The sequence below is a fragment of the Euphorbia lathyris genome, chromosome 1 (genome assembly GCF_963576675.1).
Source record: "Euphorbia lathyris chromosome 1, ddEupLath1.1, whole genome shotgun sequence".
NCBI classification, from domain to species: domain Eukaryota; kingdom Viridiplantae; phylum Streptophyta; class Magnoliopsida; order Malpighiales; family Euphorbiaceae; genus Euphorbia; species Euphorbia lathyris.
In genome coordinates this window covers 44,932,836-44,950,063 of record NC_088910.1, presented here as the reverse complement: position 1 = coordinate 44,950,063, position 17,228 = coordinate 44,932,836, and the positions used below count along the sequence as shown (strand labels likewise).

Here is a 17,228-nt window from a genome sequence, read left to right as displayed (position 1 = left end):
AAAATAATTGCAGCATATAATATAATGTATAGATGATAGGAATAAATTCAGAAAATTTTCCAAATGGGGGGAAATGTGTATAGCTTTGATAATCCTAATCCACTATGTTTTTAGGGTCTTTTTGAAAGAAAGGGACTTAAAGAGGATCCTAGAAATACCCTTAACACTTTAATTAATCAACTAACCAAAAGATAAAGATAACTAAACGGAAAAACTATAATTAAAGAAAGCAAAGCAATACTATATAGTTATTTGATGGTGAACGTTTATTGGTGATATGATATGTTTACACATTTAGAGATGACCACCGACTGCATGGTTCATCTTATGGTGAAACTGTTTCACCCAAAAGGTAAGTTTATAATAAGTAATACGGTTGGATTGGATTTGTGTGATAATATTTTGATGTTGGTGAAATTTTTTTGAAGTTTGAAGTAAGATAAGAAAAAAAAAAAGCAAAGTTGTTGATCAGTGAAAACACTCACTCTGATGTTTAAGTCATCATAGTTTAGGACGAGAGCAACAAGCAAATAAGAATAAATTGTAATATTTGTGTATATATAATTTGACTACTGAATGGTGGACATAAACTAATTTAGGGATTTATAAAAAAATAAAAATAAAATCTAAATTAGAAATATGTATTGTAAAATTTAGAATTACAAAAAACCCTACCAAACAATCAAAGCAACCTACTTGTGTTGGAAGCGGTGTTTTGCAATTTTCGGAGCAAATAGTCTTGGAGTCAGAATCCGAATGAAAGAATCAAAAGAAAATTTCTTTTTAACTTTGAGAGCTTAAACTTCCCTTCCTCTATTTTCTTCACGTGAAATCGAAAAAAGAAAGAAGTTGGAGAAGAGAAAGGAAAGTAATAAGAATGGAAGGATAAATTTGTCTGTTCCATTCTTTTCTATTTAATTGGGTTGACGTTTTACGACGTCATTTTGCATCGGTCCAATTAAAAAGAAATTAGGGTGATAGATGGGAATTAAGCTTGTATGATGTTCAATCTCCATTATTAGAAGGGCTCTGAAGAAGGGAAAACCCCTCTGGTAGGTCGGAGGGTCGATCGACTCTCCACGACCCTCTAACTCTATCTCTAATTAAATTTGATTGATAGTTATATATTAGAGAGCCAATGTCACAAAATAATATATCAAATGACAAAAAAATAGGTTAATAATGATCAAATAATACTTCAACCCTAAGTTTATCTATTTTCTCATTTTTTTTAATTTGCATATAATGCGTTTACATTAAATAAGAAAGGAAAATCTCCACCTTACCTCATGGGATTCAAACTCATGACCTCTCCAATTGTAAATATACTCTCAACTATTAGGTTAAGATTTTATTAATAGAAACTTTACACATTTTCTTAATGAAAATCTCCACCCCACCCTATTTTATCAACACATTTTTTCTATTTTATCTAATTTTTTTTTTTTTTTTGGTTTTAGGCACCATTTGACTGATCTTATCTAATTAAAATTTTATACATTTTATTGTCAAAAAAAAAAAAAAAAATTTTATACATTCAAATTTAAATGATTTGAGGACTTAACCATTCAAACCCAGTTTAATTAGTAAATTATGTCTCTTATAAAACTAAATAAACAAGATTATCATGTATCGTTCATTTCATTTGATGGTAGCATTAGCATCCGAGCAGGGACGGAACCAAGGGGTTGGGGGATTTGAGCCCCGATAGGCATCCGAAGAATTGAAAAAAAGAATTTTTTTTAGTAAGGGTGTCTGGTAATATTTTGAAGAGAATTATATTGACTCTATGTAGTATTATTTCAATGTTTAAAGGTAGATGAGATGGTTAAGGATACTTACTTCCATTTGAGAGATCATATGTTCAACTCCTTCAACCTCATTTTCTTTTAAAAAGTTTTTATTTATTTTAATTTTATTTTTCAATAATTATAAAAACATGTTACCATTATTAATTAATTTAAATGGACTCTTTATTTTTATTTTGATAACACTTTTGAATTTAATTTTTAATATGTTTTTATTATTAAAAAAAGTAAACATATTTAATATTCATTTTTATTATGTCTTTACCATTAAAAAAAGTAAGTATGTTTAATTTTTTTATTAGTTTAATGCTAGTTTCTAAAAAGAATGATAACATTTTTACAGTTTTAATGCGTTGGAGGCTAAAAAAATTTTATCCAACCCTAACGAGCCGGACTTTAAAAATTTACCACCAACTGTAAGGTTAATTTTAATTTTTTTTTTTGACATTTTGAATTTTTTTTACTGATATATTTGAATCCTAGATCATCTAGAGTCCTGGTTCCGCCACTGCATCCGAAGCTACCTATCTAGTTCAATATGAATCAAGTCCATTAATGAATCCACCTGGCAAGTGTAAATAAGAAAAGAGGTGACGTGGCACAACAAAATGGAAAGGAAGGAGCACGTGAGAAGCGCATGATAGAGAAGAGAAGGAATCGATCCTTTGCTTGTAAGAGGAGGAGGGGTGGGGTCCAATAGGTTAGGCCCCGCAATTGGAGTGCTCTTTCGGTATGCCTTCTTTCTCGATAACCCCCTAAATTCCCTCTCTCAGCTTCTGTCACGTCAAACTCGGACCTTTTTTATTTTATTATAGTGACGACTAAGCCGCGATCTCTGACGTCTTACTCATCCAACGGCTGTCATCATCCCACCCATACCTCTTGTTCGTCCGATCTAGACATATATATCATTTTAGTCCAAGCTGAGCTATTAAGTGGGCCCTCTTCTCATAAACATTAGACAGACATAATAGGCCCCACATAATGTGAAGCCCACCGACTCTGTATGTATTGAATGGACCGTAGCTAGCTACTCACTACTACCAAAGTATAGCTAAGTACTGTAGTAAAGTTAGTCCCCACTGTTAAACCACAAAATCAGTATAGGGATAAGGTAATACACAAAATTAATTTAGTCCACGTATAAATTTTAATTTTTAGACTCATCAAAAGGTTAGATTAAAGATTTTATTAATAGAAATTGAAACATTTTTAAATATTGGTACATATGGAAAGTATTATGTAGAGTCTTAAGTGTAAAGAGGTTAACTTAATTAACATGAATCTAAATCTAAAGTATCAATTTCTGTACTAAAACATTTTATTATGCAATTAATTAATGTTGGAATTCAAATTATATTATTTTGTATGTGAATTTTTTTTTTTTAAATTTCAAAACTATTTTGATACATTATCCTTATAATACACAACCGACATACTAATATCATGGTGTGCTATATATTTTAGAATTTAAGTTATAATTTAGAGTTTATGATATATATTTTAAGATCTAAAATTTATTAAAAATATGTATAAATAATTAATTACATACATTAATATTTATTGATTAATATTTCACATGCCATCAAGTTATTGGCTCAAGGTATAAATAACTTGATTTGAATGTGTATAGTAAATTATGTACTCTTAAACTTAGAGCTCGTTTGTTTCAGCTGTTACTGTTTTCTGTTTACTGTAATTGTTAGTTATTTGTTGTTGCTCATACATAATAGATATTAGTTGTTGTTTTAAAAAAATGGACTTAATTTTGATATTTGAATGTACAAAATGTCTGGCTAATCTGTTGAATTTCATCCGAAGGAAACAGGTTTTGTAAATTGAGGAGAACAACAGGTTTTTAAAACAATGTGAAGGGTCCCATCCCATTACTAAGCCCCACTGTTTCAGTCACAGTCTGGTTTGTAGGTTCTCTCTCTTTCTGCGCCTTCTTGCCTTTTTCTTCCTTCTTATTGACAGCGCTCACCCCTACATGGCCCTTCCAATCTAATTCTCTTCTTCCCTCTCACTATTTACTTCTTCTCTCCCTTCTCTTCTCTTCTTCTCCATTTCAATTTCACTTTGCTTAGCTATACATATGAGATTACACTAACTCTCAACTCTCAACTCCTTCTGAATTCTGCTTTTCTCTACTAAAATGGGACTCACTTCACTTCAAGTTTGCATGGACTCCATCTCCACTGATTGGCTCCAGGTAATTCACTCACATTTTACATAATTCAATTCAATTACAAGGACTCAAGTAATAATGACAAAAGCTCCTGACACATTATTCTAATATCATTATCATGTTGTGTTGTGTCAGGGAACGATTCACGAGGAGTCTGGAATGGATTGTTCATCACCATCAGGTGATATGTTAACATGTTCAAGGCCATTAATAGAGAGAAGGCTAAGGCCACCACATGACCAAGCTCTTAAATGTCCAAGGTGTGACTCAACACACACTAAATTTTGCTACTACAACAACTACAGCCTCTCTCAGCCCAGGTACTTCTGCAAGACTTGTAGAAGGTACTGGACTAAAGGTGGTACTTTAAGGAACATTCCTGTAGGCGGTGGCTGTAGAAAGAACAAGAAAGTAGCTAAGAAATCTAATAATGATAACATTAACAATCCTAATGCTTCTTCTAATTCCTCCTCTTCTTCTCCCTCTCTTCATCTTCACCCTCATCATAATCATAATCATAATCCTACTGATCTTCAGCTTTCTTTCCCTGCTGAAGTTCAGCTTTCTCACATCAATACCATACTGAATCAAGGGGGTTTTAGTAATGGAAACCCTAATTTCATGCTTGATCAAATTCAAAACCCTAACAATAATAGGCCTATTGATTTCATGGAGAGTAAGTTAGAAGCAATTGTGGGTTCAACCTCTTATGATTTCATGGGGAATCATAATGGAATTGGAGATATTCATCATCATCAAAATCATCAGGGGTTAGTACCAAATTATCATAATCTATATTCAGGTAATTCTCATCCATTTGGAAACATGTCTAGCTTTGATGGGAGCAGTGGGACTAATTTCATGGAAACATGTCAAAGGCTAATGCTTCCATATGATCAAATTCAAAATCAAGGAAATGGTCACGATAATGATGAATGTTCAATTGATGTTAAGCCAAACACAAAGCTGTTATCACTGGAATGGCAAGATCAAGGTTACTCTGAGAATGGGAAAGACAGTAGTACATTTGGGTATCTAAACAATTCATGGAGTGGCATGATCAACGGTTATGGAACGTCCACGACCAATCCATTGGTGTAATGTAGAAATTGAATTGCTTTATTGGCAATTAAGTAGAAGAAAAAGGAAGAAGTGTGTCTGTGTGTGAATGAGAAGAAGGAAGAGTCTAAAAAGGACAGCTGCTTAATAGTAGAATATGGTTAATGTTTGTTTTATTATAAGTATGTATGTTGTTGTTATTTCATGTTTTGCCTAATTTGGTGTCTTTGTTGTAAGACATTCAAAGATGTAGGATTTTGTTGTTATATCGAGGAAGATATTGTAGTGCTTTTTTTTAGTTTATTATAAAGTATATTTAAATGCTAATTTCATGTTGTTAATTCTTTAGGTAGTAGTATGACAATTGAGATGGAGTTTGGTGTGATATGGAAGAGGGCCCCCATTTTGTACTTTGGTTGTAGGTTGAGAATATCATGCTAGTTGTTTCTTTATTTCATCATGTTTAAAGTTATTTGTTGTGCTTGACTTTTGACTGGATCAGACAATTGGATAATAATATTATAAGGAGGAGGTAGTTGTACTTGGAAATTAAAGAATATTAAAATCTCTGTTCACAAACAAACATTCTAGTTGTTGTTGTCTTTCATTTTGTGAATCACGTTTCTAATGGAAACATAGCTACTACTTTTTTTAGGGCTCACACTCACAGTGGAAGCTGGACCAATTCTATAATAAAGTTTTACATATACTTAATTTATCATACCTTTTTTTATTGAATGCTTAGAAATCTCCAGTATTAAAGTGAAAGTTAGAAATTTATAAAACTAAATCTTTAGAATTTGATTATCCCGAAAATTCGATCCATTGCAATTTGGGATTCGGGAATTTGGTTTCGATGCAATCTATTATGGATAAATTAAAATATAATTTAGAAGATAATGGAGATGTGAGACCTTCAGCGCTACCCTTCGCTTGCGGAAACAGTTCATGTGAACACTCTCACACCCAAATTAGATAGAGAATGAATTCACTGGAGAAAAAGAGAGAGCTCAGACTTTATCAATGGGGTGGGGCTTACCAGCCTTTATATAGGGCTAGTTGATGGGTCAGATCCGCACGTCCAAATCTGGGAGAGCCCATGGTTTGGCCGTTTAGATTGCCTACTTGTTGGCTTCATCAACTCGGCCCATATCATCAAATAGTCCCCCTGCGGCCCGTGTTGTCGAACCATATTGTATAAGTTCTTTGCGTGGTTTTTTCGGAGTGGAGATGGCTTGGTCGAGTATAGAATCTGGCCAAGAGTTGTATGTCTATTGGAGTGATGAAGGACGTCCATGAAATGGTGTGAAGATGTCTGAAAAGGCGTTTGTGGAACAATATGATGATATCCGAAGACGTGTACACAGAACGTTGTGAGGATATCTTAATAAGTGTTCGCGGAACAGTGTGAAGGTGTTTGAAGAACGCGGAGTAGCCAGTTTGATATGTGGAAAATAGTTGTTTCGAATTTGAAAAGGTTTTAAGAGGCCGTAATAATGTCCTTATAGGCATTGATTAGGCATGGGAGAAATAGCGGCTATTAGTGACACTTGTCGAATTTGTTGTTTGAAAAAGGAAACGTGCCCGAGTTGACTCCCTGCCTCTATAAAAGGTTGCTCTTTTGAATTTACAATGGATTCTTTTACCAAAATTGTTGCTTCTTGTTCTTGCAGCAAACGCCTTCTATGATTTTTAGTGTCCTAGCCTCGAGGATTGATCATTTCGTGGAGATATTGTCATTATTGTTCTATGCCAGAGTGTAGGTGTTCGTTCGCGGAGAAAGTTCTTGACGCTTCCCGATCGAAGCCTTTTTTAGTGAAGAGGCCAGTGCTCCCTTTACCATTTACTCGAGGTTCTTGCTTTGCTTTATTTCGATATTTTGGAAGGCCTTGTTGGTTGTGGGTGGGGTAAACAGTGCTTTTGCTTCTAAGTATGTCTAATGAGTCGAGTCAAGGGAGAGTGGTGAAGTTGACCGGTGTTGAGCCTAGGGACTTTGCATCGGATCCCGTACATCATAGGAGGCGAAAAGCCTGTGAGGGCAGTTCTGCCGGAGAGGAGAATTACCCGTGTACGGGGTCCGCCTGTAGTGAAGCGGTTGCCTTCTGTTGCTAGATTGGAAGGTGGTGTTTGGCCGGGTGTTCTTGAGGTTGTGGTGAAGGTGCCCGCCTACTTAATTAGTGATGGGTTGACTTTAGGTGACTTGTACGAGCGAATGCAAAAAAAGATATAGTCACGTGGGGCTGATACATCGAGGTCGGATGGAGCTAGGTTTGAGCTAAGGACAAGGGAGAAAGAACTAGAGAGCAAGTGTTTGGAGGATTCGTGGTCCATCATTATGCGCAAGGATCTCTATGCATTTACTGTGTCGTATCGGCTTAGGAGGGCGTGTGAGTTGGCCGCACTGTCAGAAGAGGTGAGGATAAACGACTGTATGCCACCGAACGAGATGATCATATATGAAGAGCAACTCAAGGCAGGGATGCGGTTATCATTATTACTGCCCCTTTTCATTGGAGTCATGCAGGAGTTTGATCTGTGGCAGGGGCACATACAACCCAATGGTTGTCGTATGATGGTGGGGTTCTACTGTCTTTGCCGATATGCCGGTTATTGAGAGACAAGGCTGGTTCTTAGGAAATTCTTTAAGATGACGAAGGGATCAAGATCGCAACGTGTGAGCTTTTCACATGCCAAGTTTAATGTTATCGCCGGTCTGCCAGAAAATAATTAAATAACTCATAAATAGAGAAATGAAATATAACTGAAACTCAGATTAAAGATGGTAGAAAATGTCACAGTTTACAACCAATTCAAAATTACTAGTTAAATAAGAAGAACAGAAAAAGAAGGTCGCCTTTTGAAACCTGTCGACTCGAGTAGTCGTTGTTCTGAACTAGAGGTGGAACATTGAGTGCTTGTGTATTAATAGCAGACATATGCTTTTGCAGATAGAAATGGTGGAATGGAGGAAACTCAGTCTGCTTTCAAGGGGAAAATAAATTTACAGATAGTTCTGGATGCCTAGGAATAGAAATCCTAAGGTCTTTAAATAGAAAATAAAATATTATTCTTCCCAATACAATTTTTTTTTGATTGAAAGTGGGGGACAAGGTGGCCGCCCCCCTCTTTGCAGCCCACCACCTCTTCCTCTCCTGCTCTCTGCCTTCTTCTTCTTTCCATTCCTTTTCTCCTTTTCCAATTTTTTTTTTTTTTTTTTTTTTGCAACCTTAAGCTACAACAAAGTAGCCAGATCTAATCGGAGGAGGGAGAAGGAAGCTTGTCTTCCTCCTTCCATCTATGGCTGTTTTTTCGTTTTTCTAGCTTTTTAGTGTTTCTTTTCGTTTTCAGTTGAAAACCCATACCTTTCTTCGGATTTTCTCCATCTGATTCGCACCCGTTAGCTATATCTCTGTCGTTTACGCTTTTTTCAGATTTAGCAAGAGCGGAAACATGTTATTTTATACGTAGATCTACAGATCTACGTGGTTGCACCAGTAAAAATGACTCAGATCCAAGTAGTCCAGTTAGTCGGAAGAAATTAAATGATGACGATTGGTTTGCGGTGACTTTTATGTGGAGTTGGATTCAGGAGAAGTATGAGTTTTATCGTCTTATTGTTGTAGTTGTACCTTTTATGGTTATTTTTGCTTTTTGTAGTCCTTTTATTTCCTTTATGGATGTTGTATTAGACATTAGCCTGTACTTATGTAAGGTTTTATCCCTTGCTATTTTTATGATGTACTTGTATTTTATCATCTAATGAAATGATTAAGCATCTTTATCAAAAAAAAAAAAAAAAAAAAAAGAAAGTGGAGGACAAAGAAAGAAGACCAGAAATCCCAATAAGGTTGACATCTTCCCAATACAAATATTTACAACAACTTGATCAGATTGTGAATTTGGATGCAGGAGAACGAGTCAAAAAGGAACTGTTCAAGTGGCCAGCTCATTGAGCTAGCCTCGAGCAAGGCTCAGTCTTCGTTTTCTCCGGTCAAACGTGCTCCTTCACTAAAAAATCTCTTAAAATCTCACAAAAATCCTATTAAAATTTGTATCAAAAATCAATTACTTAATTTACCAAAAATCCTATTAAATACTAAGTAAAAAATGAATATTTTTTTATAAACTAATTTCATGAAATTTTGTATATAATAAGCCCTAATTTAAATGGATAATGTAGATGCCATAAAAATAAATAAAAAATAAAAATCTACAAAACAAAGATTAAAACTATCAAATTAACACAAAACTACTCCAAACGATATGAAATGTACCAAAAGATAAAGGTAAACTACCCCTATCATTAACCAAGTAATATGTTATTTTTGGATTGATGTAATACTCAATCCACCAAAATCAGAATAACAAGAACCTCAAAATGCAGTTCCCCTTTTATATTTAAAGTAATTGCTATTTGCGATCAACTTAAACAATTATATTATTGATATAAAACTTGATGACCAATTTTCCAAAGTTAGGAATTAACGATACTGCAACTGAAATTGAGGTCAAAATAATATGTTGTGAATCATGATTTTACCAGTTGCAACTATGTATTCTCTTTAATGAAAATTAGAGAAAATTTGATTATCGAATTGAGAAAGTTTTGTTAAGTGATTGTTTCATTTACATGTATTGAGGAAAAAAAAATCCAATGCGGATAATTGGAAAATTTTATAAAAATACAAAAGATATGATATTTCTTCGAGAACAGACATGAAACTTCTTAGAAAAAAAAAAAAAAAAAACACAAACATGAAACTTGAAAAAACTAAGGTATGTTATTTAATAATCAGTTCAAGTATTTTACTTATTCTTTTACAACTAAGGTAGGTTATTTAGTAATCATGCCTAATCCATAATTGAATAATTGATTAGCCCGAGTGGTTAAAGACCTCAAATAGCTTAAGTTTCCTATACTCACATTACACATCCAAAATTGCTTTCAAACCAAAGAATAAACCTAAAAATGAAAGATCGGGTCTAACGATGTGTTTTGCCTTATCTAAAATGCCATACATAGTCATAAAACTGTGGTTCAGGCTCAGTAAATTGAAAACTACAAGCTTTTCCAAGAAAAGAAAAAGCAAGCTGATGACAAAAAAAAAAACTAAATAAAGCAGGAATCCATAAAACAACCTAGACTAGACACATCTGATCTAGTAAACAAAATAAATTATACTTAAGTAGATGAAGGAGGAGGCAGGGAGCTCATCTTTTTCAGAAGGCCTTTAATCTCACTTTCCAATTGGGCTCTCATGTCAGGAGAAAGATGGTCTCCTGACTTCTCCAGCACTGATGTCATCATTTCTAGATTCTGTCTCATCAAATCAACAGGAGGCGTCTCCACAGGGTTCGGGATTGGGAGTGACAGGTTTGATTTTGCAGGCCTTCCGACTCCTGCAAAACGACTGGTTGAAGAAGGAGCTGAAAGAAGAACAAGTCTGTGGTTCACAAGTGTTGCACCAAAGGGTTTGCTAATCTCTAGACTCTTAGCTGCTTCTGCAGCATCACTGCCCTTTACGAAAACAACTTGGGCAGTACCAGCATCCTCAGACAACAATACTTCCTCCTCCCTTATGAGCCCAAACCTGCAAAATGTACTCAACAGAACTTCTTTCGAAGGCACGGAAACTCCTGGAGCGAACATCAACAGCAGAGCAGTCCTTGAAGCTTCTCCATTAGTCCGAATGTTCATCTGCATATCAGGCATCCCTCCCATTAGATTCTTTTTTGACCACCGTCTTCTCTTCTTTGCAGGCTGGGGCATTGTGCTGGGTTCACCAGGATTTGAAGCTGGTAAACCAGCAGAAAGTCCTTCCTTACTGTGTTCGGAGACAGTAACACAGTTATTTATATCAGGCATCCCTCCTATAGCTTTTTTTGTTCGCCTTCTTCTCTTCTTTTCAGGTTGGGCTGTTGTGCTGGGTTCACCAGGATTTGAAGCAGGTAAACTAGCCGAAAGCCCCTCCTTACCGTGTTCAACGACAGAAACTGGTAAACTAGCCGAAAGCCCCTCCTTACTGTGTTCAACGACAGAAACTGGTAAACTAGCTGAAAGCCCCTCCTTACTGTGTTCAACGACAGAAACTGGTAAACTAGCCGAAGGCCCCTCCTTACTGTGTTCAACGACAGAAACTGGTAAACTAGCCGAAAGCCCCTCCTTACTGTGTTCAACGACAGAAACTGGTAAACTAGCCGAAGGCCCCTCCTTACTGTGTTCAATGACAGAAACTGGTAAACTAGCCGAAAGCCTCTCCATACTGTGTTCAAAGACAGAAGCTGGTAAACTAGCAGAAAGCCCCTCCTTACCGGGTTCAAAGACAGTGCCATAGTTCTTTATATCAGGCATCCCTCCTATCGGTCTCTCTTTTCGCCGCCTTCTCTTCTTTTCAGGTTGGGCTGTTGTGCCGGCTTCACCAAGATTTGAAGTAGGTAAACTAGCAGAAAGCCCCTCCTTACTGTGTTCAGAGACAGTATCACAGTTCTTTATATCAGGCATCCCTCCTATCGGTTTCTCTTTTCTTCGCCTTCTCTTCTTTTCAGGTTGGGCTGTTGTGCTCGATTCACCAGGATTTGAAGCTGGTAAACTAGCAGAAAGCCCCTCCTTCTTACTGTGTTCAGAGACAGTATCATAGTTCTTTATATCAGGCATCCCTCCTACGGGTTTCTCTTTTGTTCGCCTTCTTCTCTTCTTTGCAGGTTCGGCTATTGTGCTGGCTTCACCAGGATTTGAAGCTGGTAAACGAGCAGAAACCCCCTCCTGCTTACTGTGTTCAGAGACAGCATCTAAACTAATTGGTTCTGGCACTTGTAGATCTACCAATGACACGCCCGGTATGGCATTACTTAAAATTGCATCTGCTAAGCCTGCTTTCATCTCCATCTCGTTTTGCTCATTCCCAACACGGCCCATACACTCTGAATCCGCCACTGAAAAATTACCTGTAATACCATTACCATTCAAATCCGGTATGCCAATCAGTTGGTTGTTTTGCATATCTCTAGATGCTTTCCCCTGCTTCTTTTTCTTCTTTGGCGTTGGTTTTCCACTAGGCGTAGGAGGACCTATCTCAGAATCTTTTACAAGTATGCCATCATCTGTTGCAATGTTTATATTGACATCGGATATTCCATGAACAGATTCACTTTTTGATTTAGCGGAATTATCTTTCTTCTTGTTCTTCTTCTTCTGCATCTTCTCTGCAGCTTTGATGTCCTGCAAGTAGGGGAGTTCAAAAAACTAACCAATCTATCCAATCCAATCCAAGCCAAAAATAACTAGTTTACTACTTTATTCTATTGGGGTTTTAACCAAACCAATAAATGATTTGGTATGGATTGGTTAATTTAACCAATTATTAACTGGTTATTAACCAATCCAAACCAAACCTCTAGAAAAGAAAAGGACGAGATTTGGATGGGCTGATAAATGACTCAAATAAATAATTGGTGAAAAAACGGAAATACAGTAAAAACGAGAAAACAAAAACATAAAAAATAGTTTAAATGTGAAAGACGGAAAAAATGTGAAACGGCGAAAACATGAAAAATAGAAAATGATAAAAAAAAATTGGAAAACATAAAAAAATGTGAAAAGATTCATCCATGTTGTTTGCAAGACATTTTACTTTGATGTTTTATTAAAACAATCTGTGATATCATTTCACTTTGGAAGTAGAAAAACTACAATTAAAAAACATTTGTCATGAATAAAGGTATTTATTTCGAATTATTTGGTATTAAGAGCTTGTATTTAATATTTTTTCTATCCTTAATTATCAAGAACCCATTTGTGTCCATAAATTATTTTGGCAAGACTCAGCTTTTGAAGGAAACTAACTACATTAATATGAATAAATAATAATCCAAATTGGTTTGAATCACTTTAGGATTGAAAGTTTACATAATTGTATCTAATGAAAGACAATTCAGAAAATGTTGCAATTCAGTTTGATTTTAATTAAAAGTCAACCGAGTATTGGGGTTAAACTGATAATTGAGCCCATGAACTTTTAGGGTTTTAATCTAGCTAAAAGAATAGGCTTGATGAAATTAATTCATGGATTGGTTGTTAATAACCAATCCAATCCAATTCTACGGAGTATCCATGGATTGGATAGGTTAATTATAACCAATCCATGGGTTCCTTTCTTAATTGGATATCCAATAACCATTGGATTGATCATGAACACCCTTACCTGCAAGGTCTGGCATGTCTCCTGCGAATCATTTTGCGGCAATGCCTCTTTCTTCTTGTTCTTCTTCTTCTGCATCTTCTGCGCAGCTTGGATGTCCTGCAAGGTCTGGCTCGTCTCCTGCGAATCATTCTGCGGCAATGCCTCGTTGCTGCTCCCAGTCCCAGGCACACTCTTACACTGCATCTCAGAAATAGACTTGTCCTGATATACCGATGTTCTGAACTTTGAAAAGAACCACTCTATAATATCAAAATCTTTTTGCTCATTTGGATATTGACAATCGACAGCTGTAAAACACAGTTCAGAAAGCAAATCAACTGCAGATGCATTGATCAACTTTGGATTACTGGATACATCACTATCACTTTTCAATTTTCTGAACCATTTCTTCTGAACTCTTTTGCCACTAGATTTAGAAACTGATGAACCAAGAACCGTTTTTTCACTTTCTGCCTCTTGAGCCTTTGAAGCTTCAATTTCATTCCGCAAGCCCTTATTCTCCAAGTTGACATAGGGATACATCAAGTACTTGCTCTTCTTCCTTTCTCTCAACTCGAAGTTCTCTGCCGTTGCTGGAGATAGCAAGATGTCTGTTTCCTTCTGAGATAGAGAAGCAGATAGACTAACATCACGACTTTCAACTTCAATTTTACTTATCTTCTTCTTACTCTTCCTGAAATTTGATGCAGGATCATTTGGCACAACATTTCCTTCATGAAACTTGCCTCTGCAATTATTTTCAGTAGTATTCAGGTCGCCTCCAACAGTCTCAATCAGGTCTTTATCCTTCTTTTGTTGCTGAATTTGAGCCTCCGTGCATGGCAATTCTCCATCCGTAGGTTTTGAATTTTCGCCTCCAAAAGTCTCAATCAGGTCTTTATCCTTCTTTTGTTGCTGAACTTGAGCCCCTATGCATGGCAATTCTCCACCCGTAGGTTTTGAATTTTCGCCTCCAAAAGTCTCAAGCAGGTGCAGGTCTTTATCCTTCTTTTCTTGCTGAACTTGAGCCTCTGTGCATGGCAATTCTCCAGCGGTAGGTTTGGAATTTTCGCCTCCAAAAGTCTCAAGCAGGTCTTTATCGTTCTTTTGTTGCTGAACTTGAGCCTCTGTGCATGGAAATTCTCCATTGGTAGGTTTTGAATTTTCGCCTCCAAAAGTCCCAAGCAGGTGTTTATCCTTCTTTTGTTGCTGAACTTGAGCCTCTGTGCATGGCAATTCTCCATTGGTAGGTTTGGAATTTTCGCCTCCAAAAGTTTCAAGCAGGTCTTTATCCTTCTTTTGTTGCTGAACTTGAGCCTCTGTGCATGGAAATTCTCCATTGGTAGGTTTTGAATTTTCGCTAGAACAAGTCACAGCTGATTTAAAGCACTTGCCAGCCTCATGTACTGCCTCCGATATGGCTAGGAGGAAGCTCATCTCCCTGTTTTCTCCAACCATCTCATCAAAGTTCTCATGGAAACGCTTTAACTGAGACGGCAAACACCAAGCAACTCCTTCACCACCGAAACCCCCAACCAACAGGCAATTCTTCTGGGCACTCTTTACATCATATTTCAGTGCATCCAGTGGATCATAAATCTTTCCCGGCCACCAAGAATTACTTTTTCTTCTGATCCAAACTATATCTCCAATGCAAAAGTTACCAATTAACCCTGCCATCTCCTCATCACCAATTTCTTCAGAACAAGCAGCCCTCTTAGCTGTGCTACTATTTTCCCTTAGATAACCCGGAAAATCAACATAAAAAGACATACTGTCTTCACAAACCTCTAACTTCCTACCAGATGGAATGCCATTACGCGCTGATCCATCCTCCTCTAACTCTTCAACTTTCACAGAATTTACAAATCCAACTTCCTCATTGCTTACATCACCCAAATCCCCAGGACCCTCATATAGAATACCATTAAGCGCTGATTCATCCTTCTCTAACTCTTCAACTTTCACAGAATTCACAAATCCAACTTCCTCATTGCTTACACCACCCAACTTCCCAGGACCCTCATATAGAATGCCATTAAACGCTGCTGATTCATCCTTCCCTAACTCTTCAACTTTCACAGAATTTACAAATCCAACTTCCCCATTGCTTACACCACCCAAATCCCCAGGACCCTCATATAGTCCGGTTATCTCCCCGAAAAGATTAGTATTCCCAACTACATTACCCAGAGCCTCATTTGCAAAGAATCCAATCTTGCTTCCAACATCATTGACATCAATATTCCCAACTACATTACCCAGACCCTGATTTGCAAAGAATCCAATCCTGCTTCCAACATCATTCACATCAATACTCCCAACTACATTACCCAGACCCTCATTTGGTAAGAATCCAATCTTGCCTCCAACATCATTCACAACATCAATTTCAACTTTCGGAGCAACCAGATTTGGAACCCCCATATTTGATTCCATAGCAGTCCAGCGCTCCATATGACTTCTAGGGTTTGATCATCAATGTTCAAAAAGTCTTGGTCTTTTCCCCTACTTAAGTATGCACCATCAACATGACGATGAAACACAGAAAGTAATTGAAACAAAAAAAAAAAAAAAAAAAAAAAAACACATCATTAATCTCACCTAACATAATTGACATAAAAGAAAAACCTACAATTGAAAAAAGAAAATTTCCAGAAAAAAAAAAAGAAATCACGAAAGAAGTATGTACCTGAATTAGTTCAAAAAAATCAGAGAAAAGAAGGTTTGATCCGTCACTGTGAAAAAGATGAACAAGAGAGGAATCAATTGTCTAGGACGGCAGAAAGAGAAACAACATTTAGGGGAAGAAAGAGAGAGTGATGTAAGGTTGTACCTTATTTTGAGGTTGTCTTTTCTTTTGGGGTTTAGAACAGAAAACTCTCACAGATCTCCATTGTCTTGGCTTCAGTAAATATGTGTTTGGACACTCACTTCACTCACTCAGTAAATAAATAGATGGCCGACCCTACTTCCACATTCCACCTACTCTCTAATATCAATATATACTCACATTTACGGAGAAAGGATATAAAAAGCTCCAATTTGCACCCTATACTCTACATAAAAAGTCAATTGGATCCCTGTATTCTTCAAATCAACAAATCAGTCCTGTTTTATATTATAGCTACCAATTTTCATAATGATTTACTTGAATACCCTTATTTTGATTGACTTTTTCTTTACCCTGTCCATCCGCCCACCCAATTTTTTTTTTTTAATTTTTTTAATTGAAGAATCATGCAACAAAATCAGAATCAGGAAGAGTTTTAATGGGTTCCATTCTTCTCATTTTGTTTTAGGCCAGTCCTTTTTCATTTGGTTTAGTAATTATTTTTCAAAATAATTATTTATGTTTTTTAGTGTGGGTTTTTCTTTATTTTTCATTTTTTATTTCTTTTGTTTTTTTTGCTTAAAAGTACGGTCGTCTAAACCGTTTAGACGTTTGAAATCGAAAATCCGTCCGATTTTTTTCAATTACTATCTGAGTTTTTTTACCCTAAGTGATTTTTAACCGTCTAGGCGGCGCCTAAGCAACAATTAGAAAAAAAAATTATTATGAATTTTTTTTTGTCTTATTATAATTCACTTTTAAAATGTATTAATGATATTATTGGTGAATGTTGATATTTGCACATTTTTTAAAATATATGTTATAAATATATATATATTAATCAATATTAAATAGTTTTATATTATTATTTTTAAAGAGTAAAATACATATTTTAATTAATTTATATAATAATTTGTTGATTAACAAATAAAAAATATAAAAATTAATGCGACTAAACTTCGACTAATTCTCCAAAATCCTATCCATCTGCATAGATAAATTAATTCTACAAGCAGGATTAAGAAATATGCAACTTAGTTGACACAGCACATTAAAAAAAAAAGCTATAGAAGATGTGAGGGTAAAATGGGGATCCACTAAAAAATGAGGATGGATTAACAATTGGTTGGATTCATAGAAAGAGTAATGAAAGATCAACC

The 17,228-nt window shown here is 35.9% G+C and overlaps 2 protein-coding genes across 3 annotated transcripts; one reads left to right on the top strand and one right to left on the bottom strand.

Moving 5' to 3' along the window:
* Nucleotides 1–3,795: 3,795 nt before the first annotated feature.
* On the top strand, nt 3,796–5,446 carry LOC136234958 (dof zinc finger protein DOF5.6). Its single transcript, XM_066024485.1, has 2 exons — nt 3,796–4,020; nt 4,132–5,446. Exons 1-2 carry the CDS (start codon nt 3,964–3,966, stop codon nt 5,095–5,097), a joined length of 1,023 nt encoding a protein of 340 aa, XP_065880557.1. The 5' UTR covers nt 3,796–3,963; the 3' UTR covers nt 5,098–5,446.
* A 4,573-nt stretch (nt 5,447–10,019) lies between these two features.
* On the bottom strand, nt 10,020–16,207 carry LOC136230686 (uncharacterized). 2 transcript variants are annotated; one of them, XM_066019853.1, is made up of 4 exons: nt 16,072–16,207; nt 15,928–15,973; nt 13,257–15,746; nt 10,020–12,274 (listed from the first exon to the last, which is right to left on the bottom strand). In XM_066019853.1, exons 3-4 carry the CDS (start codon nt 15,690–15,692, stop codon nt 10,238–10,240), a joined length of 4,473 nt encoding a protein of 1,490 aa, XP_065875925.1. In that variant the 5' UTR covers nt 15,693–15,746; nt 15,928–15,973; nt 16,072–16,207; the 3' UTR covers nt 10,020–10,237. The 2 variants fall into 2 exon arrangements, with proteins under 2 accessions (XP_065875925.1, XP_065875919.1); XM_066019847.1 differs by having other exon boundaries at nt 13,257–15,743.
* Between the last annotated feature and the right edge of the window lie 1,021 nt (nt 16,208–17,228).